This window comes from Pseudonaja textilis, chromosome 2 (assembly GCF_049901715.1).
Source record: "Pseudonaja textilis isolate UNSWEBS1 chromosome 2, rPseTex1.2, whole genome shotgun sequence".
Lineage (NCBI taxonomy): Eukaryota > Metazoa > Chordata > Lepidosauria > Squamata > Elapidae > Pseudonaja > Pseudonaja textilis.
Window position 1 is genome coordinate 190,647,268 of NC_141991.1, and position 19,782 is coordinate 190,667,049.

General features: G+C 35.7%; 1 protein-coding gene across 4 annotated transcripts in view; it reads right to left on the reverse strand.

Moving 5' to 3' along the window:
* Positions 1-19,782, reverse strand: part of SMARCA2 (SWI/SNF related BAF chromatin remodeling complex subunit ATPase 2) — a 110,405-nt gene that overhangs the window by 30,812 nt on the left and 59,811 nt on the right. For all 4 annotated transcript variants that reach the window (XM_026703759.2, XM_026703757.2, XM_026703758.2 and 1 more), the window contains exons 14-26: positions 18,270-18,370; positions 17,993-18,140; positions 16,951-17,114; positions 15,147-15,213; positions 14,373-14,483; positions 11,894-12,136; positions 10,934-11,047; positions 9,708-9,815; positions 8,202-8,288; positions 6,710-6,756; positions 4,665-4,831; positions 2,365-2,528; positions 242-469 (exon numbers count right to left, since the gene is read on the reverse strand). In XM_026703759.2, coding sequence (XP_026559544.1) covers positions 242-469; positions 2,365-2,528; positions 4,665-4,831; positions 6,710-6,756; positions 8,202-8,288; positions 9,708-9,815; positions 10,934-11,047; positions 11,894-12,136; positions 14,373-14,483; positions 15,147-15,213; positions 16,951-17,114; positions 17,993-18,140; positions 18,270-18,370 — 1,749 coding nt within the window. The remainder of the gene's footprint in view (positions 1-241; positions 470-2,364; positions 2,529-4,664; positions 4,832-6,709; positions 6,757-8,201; positions 8,289-9,707; positions 9,816-10,933; positions 11,048-11,893; positions 12,137-14,372; positions 14,484-15,146; positions 15,214-16,950; positions 17,115-17,992; positions 18,141-18,269; positions 18,371-19,782) is intronic.

Here is a 19,782-nt window from a genome sequence, read left to right on the forward strand (position 1 = left end):
TAGAGCGGGGTGTCAAACTCACGCCGTCACGGCATTGTCATGTGACGTGCAGCATTTTTTTTCTCCTTCGCTAAACCGGGCATGGCCAGTGTGTGACACATTCGGCCCGCAGGCCATGAGTTTGACACCCCTGCACTAGAGCATGAATCAGGAACTAAATGAATAAGTGTAGGGATACTGGAATTGAGAGGAGTAAGAATGCAATGCACATCTATTTTTAACAGAGATTTTTGTAGAATACCTCATTTTCTTCTTCATGCTCCAATATGGCTTGGAGAAAAGCTCTTCGTTCATGACTTGAAGATTTTTGATCAAACATGCCAGCCTGAATGACCTTCTGATCCACATTCAGTTTATATTTTGCAGCTGCCAAGATTTTCTCCTCAACACTGTTCACTGTGCACAATCGTAAGACTCGAACTTCATTCTGTTGCCCAATTCGATGAGCTCTGTCTTGCGCCTGCAAGTCCTGTAGAACATATGTTTGGTACACTTATAATATTGGAGTAACTGACAAAGCAAAACATCATCATCAACATTTTACCTTCAGAAAAGCACTATAGATTATAATCAATATTCCTAAATTTAGACCTTCTTATACATTAAGCTCTTCAAAGTTCCAATTAATGAATTCCTGGATCCATAATACAATGATATAAAGGAAGATGAGTGCCTTGTTATACCAACATCTCCCAACTGCCAGCATAAATCACACACATATTGTGATACAGTTACTTGAATGTTCTTCTATCATAACTGGTTTCCACTTGTTCTTCAATTTTAATTAGAATTAATTTATGGTTAATATATCAGATTGATGACTGATGTATTTTAGAGCTCACCTATGTTGTATTATTCACCTCAAAAAAAAGATACCTCAACTATTGTTTATGGTATTTAAATTTAAATATATATATATTTATATATATAAATAAGCGTATAAATATATATATATATATATAAAAACAAGCTTTCTCTGGAGTTTGGCTTTAATACTCAACTATCAGCAACATAATATAGTTTGCCAATGGAGCATCCTAATCCATGGTCACTGTAAGAACTTAAAATGTAATGTTAATTCAGATCCTGAATTTATCAGATCCTTCATAAATGTCTGTGGAGATTCTCAGTCATCCAGGTCATGGTTGTCGCAAAAGTGCTTTTTCAAGAGGCAATTGGACTTTCTGTTTTTTTTTTTTTAAAGATGTTTTGCTTCTCACCCAAGAAGCTTTTTCATCTCTTCAGCCAAAGAAGCTTCTTGGATGAGAAGCAAAACATCTTCAAAGAAAAAAACAGAAAGTCCAGTTGCCTCTTCTTGACCTCTTCTTTGTAACTTCCATTTCCTTGCCATCAAAATGTTCTGCTTTCCCACGTTTGAGAAAATTTGATGTTGAATATATCATTAATAAAAATGTAAGTATTTAGCTCATTCTTTCTCACTAATTTAAATCCATTATATATATGCTTGTTTAAACTTTGCACAACAGTTTATATTAATATTGTGATTTGCATAGCACTTTTAGGTATTTCAATAAAAACGATTATATTTATGTCTAACAAATGGCATTAGTGATAGTCTTTGACTTATGATGGTGATTAGGATAGGATTTTCCCTCACTAAGCGATGCAATAGTAAAACATGCCTGCATTGCTTAGTGAACATCAATGCCTGCAATCCCAGTTATTTATTTATTAAATCTATTTATCATGGGTGGCAGCCACTAAGCAAATCCCAGAGTTTGCTGAGACAGCTTCTTTCCAGATTCCCATAATCAAGTAAGGCAGCTTACAGGAAGCTGCGTGAGAGGCAAGGATGTGAGGGAGCCACAGCAAGAGTTGACTTTTGGAGAAGCTGGCAGGGAAATGACGGACACAAGATCACAGGGCATTGCAACCAATCATGTGAGCTGGTTGCCAAGCACCCAGATTGCGATCATGTGACTGTAGATGGACTGGGACGGTCCGAATTCAGTCATAACTACAAAATTGTCTTAAATTGGGCACTACCTATAGTTTAAATAACCAATATTCAGTCTTCTGCAGCTTTTCAAAAATGTAATATGGTGGGAGTGGTCCATCTATTTGAGTATAGGCTGTTCCAGAGGAGAAAAGCCATCACTGAGAAGGCTTTTAGCATGGAGCCCCTACAAATGCTGTATCCTAAATGGTGGGAATCATAGCAACTTTTCTTTCACAACCCGCTGCAAACTTGATAGTGGTTGGAAAAAGAAAACAAAGCGGATGAATCCAGAATAAGTTTGGTAGGAAATGACACAGCATCTCTAATGTACTCTAATACATAACTGTTCACAGAAAGCTTTGTTTTATTACAAAAACAACACAGAACAATGAATTGTAAATTACCTGGTGAGGATTCCAATCACTGTCAAAAATTATAACAGTATCAGCTGCCTGAAGGTTCAAACCCAGACCTCCTGCTCTTGTGCTCAGCAGAAAAATAAAGTATTGGGAATTGGGCTCATTGAATTTCTTCAACAGAGTTGCTCGATCTTCTGACTTCGTTGTTCCTAAAAAAAAATCCCAGTATCAATAAAAAAAAAGAATTCAAGAATTCCTAGCCTGCAAATATCTGCTCATTATCCAGACTTTCAATCATCTACAATATTGACCACAGATTTAGTTATACTGGGGACTCACCCCTTTATTTGCAATACAGAATGAATTTGGAAGCAAGAATATGTTTTTTGAATGTACTAACTAACTAAAGTTCTTTTCTTATGCTTTGTTTCAGGAACAACTATTTTTAAGACTGTTGGCATCTTAACTGAAGAATTACAATTGTTCTTGGTGAAGAAGCTGACTCTAATGAATTTGTTAACCAATTACATGAAGATAAAATCAGCGAAGTTTATTTCTAAGCCATCATATTTGAAAGCTAGTCTGAAGTAGTGGTTAAAATGTTGGTCTGGGGGTGAGGAGTACCAGAGTCCTGTCTACTTTCAGCCTTAAAAACTTCGATGACTTTGGACCAATCACTTTCTCACTCTAACCTATTTTACAGTGTTCTTTAGAGAAAAAGACAGAGAAGAGAGCAGTATAGATGGTGCAGTATAGATGGTGCTTCAAGTTCATGAATGAAAGACTGGACTTTAAAAGCATTTGATATTGCTGATTTTGGGATTATTTTAACAGATTAACAGAGTTGGAAGGGACCTTGTAGGTCACCTAGTCCAACCTCCCACCCAAGCCGGAGACCCTACACCATTTCTGACAGATGGCAGTCAGTCTTTTCTTGAAAGCTTCCAGTGATGAAGCTCCCATGACTTCTGAAGGCAAACTATTCTGTTGGTTGATTGCTCTATGTAATATTTATGTGTTGATTATTGATAACACCTCCCAAGAACAAGTTCTCAAAAGTGGCTTGTTTATTTACATACTCACTTTCAGCCATTTGTACGTCACCTCTGCTTATAGTTTGGGAAATAACATTAAAGTGGATCACAATAGTTTTATGGATGTTTGCATAGTAAGCAGCAGAGACAAGTTACTCATATAGATGTTCTGCTCATAAGAAAGTGGAACATCTATTTGAAGCAAATCCCAAGTGATTTCAAGTAAATCTTACTATTTACACAAGTTCTGATTGTCCTGAAGAATAACCACACTGTAGGAGCAGCTATTTCCCTTCCCTGCAAGTGTCTATAATCAGGAGTGACTCAGATGGATCAGATAACGTTGGTCTAGGTTGGAGGACATGGTTGTTTTGGCAGTTAAGATCTTTTCTCAAAGAGATGACTTGATAGAATCCTCCTGTACAATAATCTCATTACCTCCATGTCAGTGGCAGTTTGTATAACTCCCTTTTAGGGAAGAGTTAATTTTTATTTCTCTAATAGTTTTGTTTTGCTAAACATGCTTCTCAGATATGATTTTTTTTCCTTGAAAAAAACTTCACTTTCGGCCAACGACCAAATAGAGGGAGAGTATTTAATTGAACAGTATTTTATCTTTATACATATTCATATAAACATAACCTCCCCAAAATCTCTTCTGACATGGAAGATCTGTAGAGACATACTGTGGTTTGTGCAATTAACTTCAAACCTTTTAATAAACCTCTCCCCTCAATCCTTTATTTAGTTAAGAATATCACTTCCTATGATGGAAGTAAATGTTAATCAACGTTAATGACTAAGAAGAATCCAAACTGGATCAGAAATACCAAGGACATTTTAACTTGACAATACAGTCTTATAGAGAACTGGAGAAATGAAGGTAAAAACTTCAGTGGAATTTCTAGATTCTACCACATTATTATTTTGAAAGACAGCCTTAAAATAATGAAAAGATGAAAGGAACATGATGTTTGAAGCATTTGTGACCCTAGTCTTGATTGTAAGATCCCTGTACAGTATCTCGATATCATTTATAGGAAGCTAACAAGCTGAAACACCATTTCAGAAGCTGACAGCCTGTTTCACTGTAATAATAGGTATCAGCAAACAATGTTCACAATCACTGAATGACAATGGCAACAAGTAATAAAAGCCAAGAATGTTAGACATGGCTTTCCCAGCCAAAATTTAGAGCCTTTGTTACAATAATACAAAATAGACCTCTTAGTTTTTTAACAGCGTATTAATTAACTAGAGGTATTCCTATTGTAATCTTTAAATGAACTCTAGATTCATCACGGACATTACCATCAAGCCGCAAATAAGCAAAGTTTCGAAAGGCAAAATAATCTTCCATAATAGTCATAAGGGATGTCATTTGACAGAAAAGAAGCACACGATGATTAGTGGCTCGCAACTTTGGTAGAATTCGATCAAGTAGCTCAAACTTCCCAGAAGCCCGATAAAGCTCAGCTCTGTAATAAAATAATAATAAAAAAAGACACAAGAATTATTTTTATTTGTATAGCTGCTTATTAACTCTCCCTAATCTATTTTCCAAAATTAAATCCAAACTCCAGAAAAAGCAAAAGCGAACAGACTAAATACTGTCTGGGAGGGAAAGGAGGGACGAAGGACTAGTTTTAGAAGGAAAAATACCTTATGTCTGGAAATAATCTTTTTAATATATAATTTTTATTAAAAAAGTTTTTAACAAAATAAAAGCCATAAAAGAAAATAAATATAATAAAGAAAAATAATGACAAGAAAATATTAAAGTAACATAAAGTAAAGATGATAAAGATTATAATTTCCTTCACAGCCATTATAAATACATTTATATTTTATCCTCTCTCTCTTCTCAGGTTGCATGAAAATTTCATTCTTTCCCTAAGCTACACTTTCCAATTTTCGAATCCATAAATCACATGTTTGTCAGAAAGTCTTTTTCACCTAGTTGGTCTAGAGCTTCTAAGAGAGGAAAACTTCAGAATTCTAATATTTAAATATTCAGTATTCAGTACAAATAGAAGGAATGGACATTTCTATTATACTTGTTATCCACAGACTTTTGAAGTGTTCAGAAGATTGCTTCTTCAACCTCTTCAACTATTACTTTTTGGTAGTTTGGATTTTTCTGAGGACATATTTCATCCTCTATTTTCAGGCTTTACACACATTGTGTTATTGCTTATTTTTCTAAAATTTGTAGATATAAAAAAGGCCATTTTCTTTGTGTAATTTGAGCGTGACATGACAAACTAATTTAAGTTTATTCTCTGCAGTTAATCTCACGTTACCAAAGTGATATATTTCTAAGTAAACATATCCATAATTAACTGAAGGACCATCTCTCTCCTGCTGTGTGAATCTGCATAGGTCAGCAATAGAAACCCTTCTGAAAATATTGCATAGCTACAAGCTCTAGCATGTGGGAGAAGGCTTCTCCTATGTGACCCCTAGACTATGGAATGTACTCCCCAGGGTGTAGTTTTGTCTCCCTGCATGTCTCACAATTTAGGAAATGAGTGAAAATCCATCTCTTTCATCCAGCTTTGAAATATGAATTGAATAGTATTTTTATTTTAATGAGGCCGATTTTAAGCTTCTCTTGATTTTAATTATATTATTTATTCTATTTTTATGTTTTTTAATTGTTATTGTTAATTGCTGTAAACAGTTTAATTTTATCAATATAATTGCTGTAAACAGTTTTGAATGTTTAAAGTCAGAAACAGTTAATTAGTGCCTTAAAGTTTTCCTTACTTTCAGGGAAAGTAAGGAAAACATATGTCTCCACTAGAAACTAAGGGGTCTAATGTGCAGCCATGCAAAATTGGGATTTGCCTCCACCTAACTGGTAGATCACCCAGTATCTCCAAAAAAGATACTTTGCTGCTATTACTATTCCTTCTAAATATTTAATTGGCTAAGAGTTCTAATAACTTGTTTTCCCTTAAGCTGATTTGCACTTTACTTTTGTTTTATAACATAACTTTCTCTAATATATATATGCTTCTTTTGGTATTTTGGTCTCCAATTATAACATCAATAAATAATGCCAATAACCCTGGGATTTATTTGGCACTTAACAGTACACTGTTTATTAATTTTATTTACTTTATTCATTTATTTATTTAAAGATTTATATGGCTCCCATCTTAAACAACTCAGGGCGGTTCAATTCCTTTTATCAATATAATATTAACTTGGTGCTTTATAAGTGCTTTATTGTGCCTAGATCATATCTTATTCTAATTTTTATGTCAATGTATTTTCTGAATGTTTTTTGTTTTAATTTGATATAACCCCATCTATTAATACATTGGCCATAAATAAATGAAAAAAATTACCCATTGATAACACCACTGGAATAACCCAAATGTTCAGCAAAGGATTCCTGCAAAATGATAACAATGGATTATTTACTTTTTCATATTAAAGGTTGCCTAAAATTCATCAGAAGAAATGCTTTACAACGTATAGGACCATGTATAAAACATCTCTCTTCCAATAACTGAAACAGCCACAAACAGCCACGTTCTGGGCCTCCACTTTGATACCTGATGAAAAACATGGACAGTAAATCAAAGTGAAGTATATAAACACACAGGGACAATGGGAATCAGCTTACAAAGCAGCAACATCAGCTGCAAAAAAACCCAAGCTTTTGAAATGAACCTACTTGTGCTTATTTTTCACTTTGAGAAATACCACTTGAATGCTTTGCATAGCTCTAGAAGTAAATCACTTAAAAAGCATAAGTTCAGCTTTCTATTTTCAATGTTATTTAAAAACAATGGATTTCAGAAATTATATTTTTCTTAAAAGTATAAAGGCATACTTAAGATGCATAAATTAGCTGGCAAGCTACATGCAATTATTAAAGTGGTGGGTTAAATAAATAATGGACAACTAATTGATTAAATCCCAAAGGTGCTTTTTTCAAGACGCAACTGGACTTCCTTTGTTTTTCCTTTCTCATCCAAGAAGCTTTTTCAGTTCTGTAATTGATTAAATGATTGCAACTAATAATTTCCTTGGTAATCTATGAACAATTTTACAACATATGCACTATGTGTATGATTCATAGAAAATAATGATTTATAACTGAACATGTATTTGCTTGATTATTCGTGTATTTACAATTATTTATTTATAACTTCTATTTCCATGGCTGCCAACTACTATAACGATTGTACTAACACAACTTTAAGCTACAATTGTTGGGTTGTCTCATATTGCTGCAAGTGAATGCGTGTGGACATGCAGCTTGTTCACTTCTGCTCTTTTTTTGGTTAGGTGTCAAGTTGTGTACGATAACTGAACCTTGATTTCCAATTCCTTACTCCCCAATGAGCCATGGTTCAAAACTGGAATAAATCAAAACATATTGAATTACCACATCCTAGCTTTCAGGAAAGCAAGAAGAAAACCAGAAGTCCCATGTGCAATTACTAGTTCATTGTATACCTCTGTGCAAATCCAACCAGCAGCTCACCAATGGTAAATTAGGATAAGCAGCAATTCTTGCTCAGTGGAATTTGAAAGCACAATGAAGGTATTTTCATATTCATGTGATTAAAAAAGGTGTAAAATATTTCATGTCAGTCAGGACAATAAAAGTCTCTTGATTATATGAAAAAGTCAGGCAGGGAACTTAATTAGTCATCATCAAAAACAAACTTTCTGATGTCAAGTAACTTTTCAGAAATGTCAACGTTTAGTTGATCTATAATGAAACTGTTTTCAAAAGATCACACTTAAAGAATAGAAAAATGATACTTTAAGAGAGAATAACAGCTGCGTGAATCCCTCTAGAATGAAATGATAAAATTAATTTACCTCAATATGTTGGAACATATATGGGTGATTGCATATTTTCCTCAGCTGCATGATGGTATTCATGAGTGTTTTGGCTCCACCTTTTCCCTGAGGAAGTGACACAAAGGTAGTTATGAATTAATATAATCTGAAGAAACATTGTTCACTTAATATATGGCATATTTACCATATTACCATATTCACAGCATAGTATATATGCTTATTCTAATATATTATCTAGAGCTGTGCAGTTCTTTGAAAGCTGCTTTGCCACAAAAATGTAGTAATACACACACACAAACTCATAAATATATAAATATATAAACATAACTCTGTGATATTCCCAAATTGGGGAATTTTACAGATGCTGTATTTGTGATAGCAGCAGCCAGTAGTAGGGACCTTTTTGTGAATCTTTTAAAGCAGCTGTGTCTTCTTCCAAAATCTGATGGTTGTTTTGGAATACATTCTAAAACATGTTTCTCAGACAATTACTTAGGCTTGATATTTTTTATCCAAATTCTAAAGTACCTTTTGTAACTAGCCATCTGTTCCTGTTAATTCACAGTGGTGGTTGCCCTCAGTTTAAAGCAGGGGTCGCCAACCTTTTGGATCTCAGGGACCACTAAACTCTTAATTTTAAATCTCGCGGACCAGACACACTCGGAAAATCCCCCAAAAGTCTGCAGGAAAATTCCCCACCCTATTTTCCCACTGATCGATCATTCTTTATTTGGGATTGCAGGACACCATCTCCTGCTCGTTCTCAGGGGGAAAGAGAAAGAAAGAGAGAGAGAGACTTTTGGCTCTCTCTCTCTCTTTTGGCAAGGAAAGCTATGGAAGCAGCAGAAATCTTTCTTTCTCTCCCCTAAACTCTGCCAGAAATGAGTCTTTGTGAGACTTGTCATGCTGGCGCAGCCTCTTGGAGCAGGAGGCCTTGCAGGGTCCCAAAGACCCATTTCTGGCAGAGTTTGGGGGAGAGAAAGAAATACTTTTTCTGCTTTCCTTGCATGCAGCCAAAAGCATAAGAAGAAAGAAGCGGAGAGAAGCAGCCCGGTGGCCAGGCGAGGTGCGAATGGGGCAAGTTCCCCCCCTCTGCCCTTTCCCCCCTCCCCTCACTACCTCGTGTTGTTCGCAATGCAAGCAACGCAAGCCTTGTGTGCCTGTGGGCCATATGGGTGGCGGAGCCTTGTGTTCCGGCGCAGACTGGATTAATTGCTGAGGGGGGGTGTGTGCTTTCTCTGCGGACCACCAAAATTTTCTCGTGGACCACCAGTGGTCCCCAGCCCATTGGTTTGCGTCTACTGGTTTAAAGCACTACAGATTCCCTCCTTTTTCTGTTTTAATCCACCATCTGTTTGCAACAATCTAAGTCTCATATATAATGAATTCTACTTTTTCTTTAGTAATATTTGTTTTTTCTCCTAGTTATACTCAAGAAGGCTCAAATCATTTATTTGTTAGAATTACTTTTTTGCATAGGGGAGTTTTGTGCTACAAAAAACAAGATCCCAGGAGTCTTCTCACCTTCTTGTCCTTCTCCGAGCCATCAGTAAGAAGGATTCCCTTGGCTTGCATGTGGCGATACAGAATCTTCTGCAGGGCTGACATATCACACTTTATCACATATTCAACCTTGTTAAAAAAAAACCAGACAATAAATATTAAATAATGCAGCTTTTTCAAAACTTTTAAATAAAATTTAAAAAGTATTAAAACTGGGGTGTCAAACTTGCATCATCACAACGTCAAGTGACATATCGTGACTTTTTCCCCTTCACCCAAACCGGGCGTGGGCATGGCCAACGCATGACACATCCAATCCATGGGCTGCGAGATTGATAGCCCTGTATTAAAATGTCTGCGCTATTCAATATAAAAAAATTATATTTAGGTAAGGATTTACAGAACAACCTACCCAAAGTTATAAAGAATGCTAACAAATTACGCTGGTTCTCAACAACTGACTTGGGGGGGGAGGGGGGGAATAATACTGAAAAGGTTAATTCTTTTGTTACATCACAAACATATCACCTGATCTATCCTATCTGTTTTACCAATACTTATTCCAAAGGTTAATGTTTATATTTAATTTAAAATGTGTATTACTTTCTATATGGTCAATGGAATAGTGATTGATGATATTTGGAAGATTATTAATCCTTGAGATGATTATAATCAATAATACTATTCTATATTCACATATACTGGATCTCCGCTAAAAGGGCAGCAGTAAAGTTTGCTAGAAAATGCGTAATACACTAAAGAGACACACATGCACATGCACGCACAGATATACACACATTATGACGTGGTAAATTGAACCAGCAAAGAACTGAAAAATGACAAAAATTGGGACCAGGAATACCATCACCAATGGCACAGCTGTAAAATAATTCCCATGTGACCCTTAGGAGTGACATCATATTGATTTTGCTCCGCCTCTGAAGACCAGCTGTAAGTCTCCTCATTCAGCAGCCTCATAAATTCAAAGGGTGACTGAACAAGTGGTTGTTAATGGAGGAACTACCTATATTGTTTTTAAATGGATGGATAGATCTAGCTCTAAATTATTTCCTATTTTACATTACTGATATTACTGATAGTTAGGTAAAGCAAGATTCACAACCAAGCTCAACCTTCTGAAGTTTCCGGCAGAATTGATTAAGTTCTGACAGAGGTATATTTGGGATCATATGGTGTCTGGATTTATTACTAGAGGTAATTCAACGGAGAGCTTCCTCTTCACAAACCTTTTCTGGTAACTGAGATTCAACCTCTTTCTTCAACCTTCTTAACAAGAAAGGTCTTAGCACTTTATGGAGACGCCGAATAATCAGAATAGTTTCCTCCTCATTTAAATCCACCTAAATGAAAAGATTAAAAAGAGGAAAAAAGTACTTTAAAAACAACACTTACATTTTTCATTATTTGCAATAGTACTACAAAATCAACTGTAATCATTGCAACCAATTCAATGTGGGATAAGCATCATGTCAATTAAAAACCAGGATCCACGAATGCTGGCTGGCAGCCAAACGCCATGATCCCAAATCCTTAATCTCTACCCACACCAGCACCAAACAACACCAGTTCGATTGGAGCAACACAAAAATAATCAGTCACGCTACCACCCATCATTCTCATGAGTTCATTGAAGCCTGGCACTCTACAAGCAATTCCATCAACAGACACGCTGACCTACAACCAGCCCATGAAGCCCTCAGAATCCAAATCAATTGCACAGCATCAACCCTCAACCAACCCACGCAAGCCCCCACACAAACAGCACTTCATCTCCCAATGATCCTCATATGATATAACTTCCCCATCACAAGATTCTCACTGATTACTCACAGCTGACCCATCACAAGACCCATACTTGATACACCCATACTTGAAGCTCTTATAAATAAGAACGCTGACATCTCCTAAACTCTGCTGAAGATGTTACCTAGCCTGGTAATGCAACATTCGGAAACCAACCCACTAGCTCAGAGAATAAACCTTCGCCCCTACCCTCATATTTCATTATTTTTCAATGCTAACAAACTCTTTAACTCTTTCCTTAAATGCTAATACAACTTAATAGATTAAGAGTGCATTCATTAGAATGTTCACTATTATCAATATACTATACCAGTTGCTGTAAAACAGACTGCCCATTTAATATAACATGTTACTATAGCACTTTAAAATAAATTGCCCAGTACCCTTTCTCCAGTCATGGCAAAAGGAGCATTGAACCATTGTTCAAAAGTACTGCAACTCTTGAAAATTGTTGGGAGAAGAAAATTAAGGAGAGCCCAAAGTTCAGGTAATTTGTTCTGCAATGGCGTTCCAGTCAAGAGAATCCTTCTTGGTGCCACATAATGAGTATTTAGCACCTGAGTCAGCTTACAGTGATGATTCTTCATTCGATGACCTTCATCTACAATCATATATTTCCACCGAATCTATGGAAATACAGAAATAATTGGTAGGAAACTATATTGAGATTCTAACCTATGAAGTAATTAGGATTAAACACAACTGAAGCTTTCAAAACTCATACTTCATTTCAAAGTATGCAATAATTAGTACATATTTTGTACAATATGAATGAACAGCCACCAAAATTGGACTTCATCAAGTGTATCTCATAACGTACATCATAACGTTCATCTTCAAAGGGCATATTGGATTAATATAATCATATATAATAGACAATAGTCAATAAAACCTAGACTGAATTGTGTGATTTTATTTTATTCATTTATTTGTAAATTTCTAGGCTTTCCAACTCCAACTTTGAGTAGCTTCACAAAGTTAAAAGAACAAAAGTTCAATAAAAATGAACAACATGCATAAAATGACAAATCAGGAGAACAAGAATCTTGGTTACAGCTCATAGGAGCCTATCCATCCATCCTAAACCAGGTTAACCCTTAAGGGTTAAATCCTTTAACTAAAGGCTAAGAGAAAAAACAGGATTTAAAAGAATGCTCCAATACAAATTTGTAGGAGGGAAATGCTATTCCACAGGGATATGTGCAGTAAGAGAAACGCATAATGAAAGAAAATAAAAATACTGGCTTTGCATCCTTTAATTAAACATTTTTATATAAACACAAAATGCAGAGTAGGTTCATGACTCAAAGAAAATTCCAGAAGGTGAATTGATACAATTTAATGCATTAAACTATATAATAAGTATCAACCCAGTAAACTTTAGTTCCCAGTATAGCCTCATAGAACAGTGGTTTGAAACTTGGCCCATTTATTCTTACTGTCACTTTGCAAGGGAGAAGGAACAACGTAAGGAAGTGAGAAACAGAGTCAATGAATGGATGACCAATACTCCTTAATATTTTATTGAGGAATCTTGAAAATCATTATCAGGGGCTTTAAGCATCCAGTGACATACATATTTAATTCAGGACAACCTTTTTAGCCCTCCCTTCATCAGCACTAACACCCTCCACAGTAAATTCAATCGATTGAACTGGCAGGAAAAATATTTCTTAAAACTGATTTGAGGAGATTGGGAGCCTCCCACTTTTCTCCCAATGCAAATGTATGAAGAGAAGAAGTGCAAAAAGAGGATTACAGGTAGCTCTCGATATTTCTGTTACTAAGTGAGACAGTTGTTAAGCGAATTTTGCTCCATTTACAACTTTTCTTGCCAGACTTGTTAAGTGAATCACCGCAGTTGTTAGGTTAGTGACATGGTTATTAAATGAATCTGGCTTCTCCACTGACTCTGCTTGTCAGAAGGTCACAAAAGGCGATCACATGATCCTGGGACACTGTAACCATCATAAATATGAACCACTTCCCAAGCATTCAAATTTTGATCATGTGACCATGAGGTTTGTGAAAAACGGTCATGTCACTTTTTTCAGTGATGCCGTAGCTTTTCACTAAATAAACTTTTGTAAGTTGAGGAGTGTCTGTATTTTGTGGGATGCATTGACAGTTTATTTGCAAAGTGCCAATACTGGGTTCCAGAAAGGGAGGGGAAAAATATCTTGAAATTTTTGGAAGCTTACTAAAGCAAACACCTCTTGTTAAAAAAATGTACATATTCCGAAATGTAGCAAAGCGATTGAAGAGAGATATGACAAATTACGGTGGACTCCATTGTTTAATTACCTTTAATTTAACAAAATAATTCTGGGAAGTACTGACATAAGATTTTCAGATACTGTATCTTAATGCATAAACGAAATGAATGGTACAAATTTCAGTCTGGTCTCTGTTATCTTTCCACATCTGGAAAATGTTAACAAAGCCTGATTCTCTTTTTCCCCCTTTCACTCTATTAATCTCTGCTCAGAAACAAAGAAGAGCTGCAGATAAAAATGGAATAGCAGGGTTCCCAGGTAAATGGGATTCAGCAGAGGGATGAGGAGGTGGCTATTCTGCTTGACAAAGAGCAACGGTGTGGAATTTATGGGATCCACAGGTAGCAAAACCTTTCCCCTCACCAGCAATCCTGAAAGGACTCAGCAGGAACAGAGACAGTGAATGGGATGAGAAAAGGCAAAAGCAATTCAAAAAAACGCACTTTTAAAGACAACAGCGATTATGGATATTGTACCTGGACCCTTCAGGTTTGGTATAATTTTTGCTAATTGAGAGTGGAGGAAGCCAAAAAAAAAGGGGGCGGGAGGAGATAGCCATCAAGAAAATTCCCAAATATAATAGTACCTTAGCAAGAATGTGTTTGTCCTTTATGATGTATTCATATGTAGTCAAAAGAACGTTAAATTTCCCACTACGTAGCTGAGGTACAAGCGATCGGCGCATAGCAGGTGTACCCTGAAAAAAAGGAAAAGAAAAAAAAATGCATCAAGATGTTATTCACTAAAAAGATAGTTGTGAGGTGGATAAAAAAGGGCAGCAGAGCGTGCCTAATATATTATTAATATTTCCAGTCAATTCAAGAGGAAGCTAAAGACAAAAAGAAACGTGGACTGAATCTTTACAAATGTATTCAATAGGTCTGCTGTGAGGAGGAAAAACTAACTTCCTCCTGTCTTTCGTTGACAGTGAATCAACGAAATCTTGATGAATCTTTTCATCAGCAAGTGATACCCTGTTAAGCAGCAACTGGAAAAGCATTGCTCAGATAACGATCTTATGCTGCAGTCAACCTCAGGTCTGTCTCTCCAGCCTGCTTTATAACAGCAACTGTAACTAAAGTACTTCGGTGTAGACTAATTCATTATAGGTAAATTGCCATGCTACAATCTGATATCTACATTATTTATATTTAAAAAAGAATATACTAATGTATTGTAATTATGATTGTGATTACTTGGAACAGAGCATATTGGAATTAGTATTCGCAATTTTCTTATGCATTTCAATTCCTGAAAGTACTTGTGAGATGTTACAAATCAGGGGACACTTTACGATCGAATAAAACTGCTCAGTGAATCTAAAGTTACGTCAATACATTCATATATAAAATATCCAAACCTTGTAAGAAATTTTCACCACAGATGGGGCCCACTTGTCAAATTCGTATGTCCAGTTGGATAAAGTCCTATATAAAAAATTAAGAATGCAATGTATATTAAAACTGCATCAAACGTAAAATTCTGCAACCTGTTTTTTACTCGCTAAGATGCAAGATGTTTAACAAAGTGTAACCTGTAAACCATGTTGCACCACCTCACTGTAACAGTAGATAGCTCTCTCATCATGTCAAAAGTGCTGCCTGGGTTTCAGACGAGGTTTCTGAAAAATTATTATATGCTTACATAAACTTGTCCAATCTGTATTCAGCAAACTGATTTTTAGTGGATTTTATGAATTTCAACTTCATTTTAAGGACCTGTTTACAAAACTGAAAGAAGCAATGACAACATATATTCCTATTGTATTTTTACACTGAGATCCTTGCTTCCCAGTTTTCTTTAAAAGGCAGAAACCCCAACTCACGCATACAGAAAATGTGCACATTCGTCCTATATAGTCAGCATATGAATAAAGCAAAGTGGATGAGTTGGGTGTCTAAATACATATACTAACACTACCAGTAGTATTCCTAAGTGCATGGAATAGATCAGTACATATTTAATGCAAAGATCAAAAGTATTTTGACAAATGAAGAAATTTGAAAATGTATTAGGACATACTGTGTAGGTTAAAAAATACCCAACAGAGTCAGTCCCAGGGAAGACATTTTTTTTAACCTTTCTTGATATTCCCATTTCTTTATTTCAAAAACACATAATCTGCTATTCTACTTTCTCTCCACCAATGGATACAACAAACATATGCCTAACTGTTCAATAATATAATTGCTGCAGCCTCAATAAACCATATTATGGTTCACTGACAGTTATTTACTCTGATGCAGAATCTGAAGTGATACGTTTGATTTGGGAGGCAGGGAAGACTATAACACAAAACCTGCAGAAATATCGCAGCACATGTATAAACAGATATCTGACTTTAAAGTGGCGTAACTGATTTTAATTAAAATCACCAGCCTTAACAAGAATCTTGTCTAAGTTAACTGCAGGCAAAGATAACCAAGCAAAACGGGGTTTACAGCATTTCTTCCAAAACCAATTTTATACTAACACTGGATTAACCACAAAGATGGATTAGTTAAGGAAGAAAAACAATAATCTTCACAATCACCAAATGAGCAGCACTGCAATTCCACAATTCTCATTCAACCTAAATTAGCTGGGAATTTGTAGAGTTGGATTCCAGCAGATCCAAAAATTGTGGCTGGTGGACTCTCCAGAAGAATGTGAGGATCCTCAAAGAAGGATCTAAAAGGAATAATGGAATCTAAAAGGGCATCCTATGCAGCCAATCTCAGGTAAGAAATACATTTTCCTTCTTGTGAATCACAATTAGGCGCTAGCTAGGGTGACTAAAAGATGTACTAAATTTCAACTTCTCTAAGCCATCTGTCCCAAAGGTGCTTTTTTTAAGGAGGCAACTGGACTTTCTTGTTTTTTCTTTCAAGACATTTCGCTTCTCATCCAATAAGCTTCTTCAGCTTTGACAGGACAGTGGGAAATGGAAGGATTTATATTCCTTGTAGACAGCTAGTCATTTGCATCCTTTTAGACCTCTAAGTCATCTGGTTTCCAACCTCACAGAATCCATACGTAAGGAATTTTAAGATTAAATCGTTAACATGCAGGCAGCATACTCCTGGGGTGTGCTTTATCCAGTCATTAAAGAGAAAGAAAAACAGTACATATTGTTAATGAACCAATCACAGGAAAATATCATTAGGAAGAATCTGCCTACTTACGAGAGGGGAACAATGATGAGATAGGGTCCATTAAGCCTTTTGTGATCCATCAGGTAAGTGATGAGTGCTATCGTCTGTATGGTCTTTCCTAGCCCCATTTCATCAGCTAAAATTCCATTCAAATTGTTATTATACAAGGAAACCATCCATTCCAGACCCTGGACCTGAAATACAATAAAACCCCCTCAATTATTCATAACAGTTATATTTTTCTTATTTTAACATCTCTGCTTTGCCTTGGTGCTGACCATAAGTAGCATAATGATAAAGAAAACATCAAAAATGTCCCAAACAAGAAAAACTGCAAGTATAGTAATAGTAGCATTCTTTTGCTCTGAAAACCAATCTGTTTTAGACAGTATTAAATATTAATACTGCTGATGTTGTGACGTAGTTCAAGTTTTTACTAATCAGTACAGGCTTCAAATTTCTATTTTCATGGTGTTATAGATTTATTTCATAGCATTTAGAGCAATAAAGTACAGTTCCTAATCACCAACTTGAACATTACAATGAAACTGTCCTGAATATTGGTTGAAAATAAATTATGAATGATAAATTTATTCAATATTGCTGTGTTGCAATAAAACAGTTAATTTAACATTTTAACTGGTAGAAGTAGTCAGAAAAACACTGCAGCTAAATGAAGTGGAATTTAAAAAATAACAATTAGTCCAATATAAAGTTGGACTCTCATACTTCCCTTCCCTAGTTTGATTTTCCATTCATGTTTCCCAGAAGAGCTAAGCAATTTTCAAAACAGGAGCTGCACTTGCTATTTGAATAGTGTGGTAGAAGCTGCACTCCAAAAGGGGACAATCAGGTAGATAGGTAGATAGGTAGGTAGGTAGGTAGGTAGGTAGGTAGATAGATAGATAGATAGATAGATAGATAGATAGATAGATAGATGATGCTATCCCAGGTCATAGGGTAGGACTCATTTGGTAGATAAAAATGCCACATCAAGTCTGAACACCAGATAATGAAATAACATTTAAAAAACCCCAAATACGTAAGAGCAATTTCCAACTAGTATGCTTGCCTGGTAATGTTTCAGGGTGCCGTTGATAAGAAGAGAGGACTGCTTATCCACTCTCTCAGCAATTGCGTGAGCCACTGTGTAGTAAGACTGTGATCCTCTGGCACTGTACTGCATGCTGTATTCGTCATCGACATCTTGTTTGGCTGTCCTATAAAGCATTTTTAATTTCACATTGATGACTCGTTTGCCATTTTATTTCTTAAAATGTGCAGAAATCTGATATAGAAAGGGTAGTGTGGAAAATACTTTGCTGTCTCCGCTCTCCCAAATTACTCACTCAATGATTTGTTTAGCGTCTTTTTCTGAAACATCTTCCGTGTTGGGATCCAGATGTATCTTTTCATCTATTTCTTGTCTACTTGATTCATCTTCATCTTCCTGCAGGGGAAAAAAATAACAACAACCCTTGAAGTCAATCCCACATGAAAAGCTGATCAGCAAGAACTCCAAAGGCTGGCCACAATTTTCCATTGTGTTTTGCTTCCCTCCCCAATTTCCTCTCTCGTAAAACAAGAAACTGCCCCATTGAGATTTATAGAGAAGTAGCTTTTGTTATAGTTAAAGAAAAAAGAAAAAACAGAAACTTAGCCTGATTGTAGGAAATTGGTTTTATAATTTTGCAATAGGAATAAATAAGTTTGCAACATATAATCTTTGATGCTTTTAAAATAACCAGTGGATGCAAATATTCTGTTTTAGGTGTTTTTTTTAAGATTTTTTAAATCCTGACTTTATTAATTTTATAAATAATGTAAGGTGGCAAATATATCTAACAATCTTTCCTCCTCCTACTGGGAAACAATAACTGTGTGAAGTAGACTGGCCTGAGAGAGAGTGTCTGGCCCTAAGTCACCTAGCCACTTTTTCATGCTAAAGGCAGGACTAGAACTTAAAACTAGTCCAAATCACTGTGCATGACACCAGCAGAAGTTTTAGGATTCCAAACTATTTTTGTTAAATGCAAAAAAATGCAATCCTATTAGTAAGCACTTTCATATTACTCAACTTCTGAACACCTGAGAAGAGTGATACAGTATAGGGAATATTTTGCCTCATAAGAATATCTGACATATGTGGTATTTCTCACCTAGTTTTTTTTTTTTACCATATCAGGTGATTTAAACATTTTCTACTTTTAACCATAATTGGGATGAATTCAGAGCTTTGTGGGTGGGATAGAGATCATCTATTGCTCTTCCAGTCTCCTTAGTCCCTAAAAACATTATTCTGCTGGGTTAGAACCATAAACCTCTGTAATAGAAAGGAAGGGTTAGCAAATATAAGACTGGGACCTTGAGATCCCAAAGCAAAGGCAAAAAAACAGAAAAAGGGTACAGTAAATAAATCTCATAGATATAAAAACTCAGAGCACTTTTCCTTGCATTGCTCTATAGCAATGCATATCTCCTTCCCTAGCTATTACTGGCAGTAGTTTTCACAGTAGTTTTAAAACTTACTGAATACATCCTTGGCTGCTAACAGACCCCTCCCCGAACCCCCCGAAAAAACCCCTCACACACTACCTTTCCTCTTCTGAACCATTTAATGAGAAACTGATTAAAAAATAATAGTTTTCAGACAAGCTGTACAGGAAAAAATATCCAAAAAGAATTATTACCAATTATATTAAAAATTAACAATCTATTCCCATTTTGATGAACTGCAATATCTTTAAAACTAAACCCCCATTACTTACTGTGATTAACAACCATCAGTAATCAAAAAGAAATCTGGCATCCTTCATTGCTTAAAGATTTATAACTAGCTATTTTTCCAGTTAGTTAATTAGG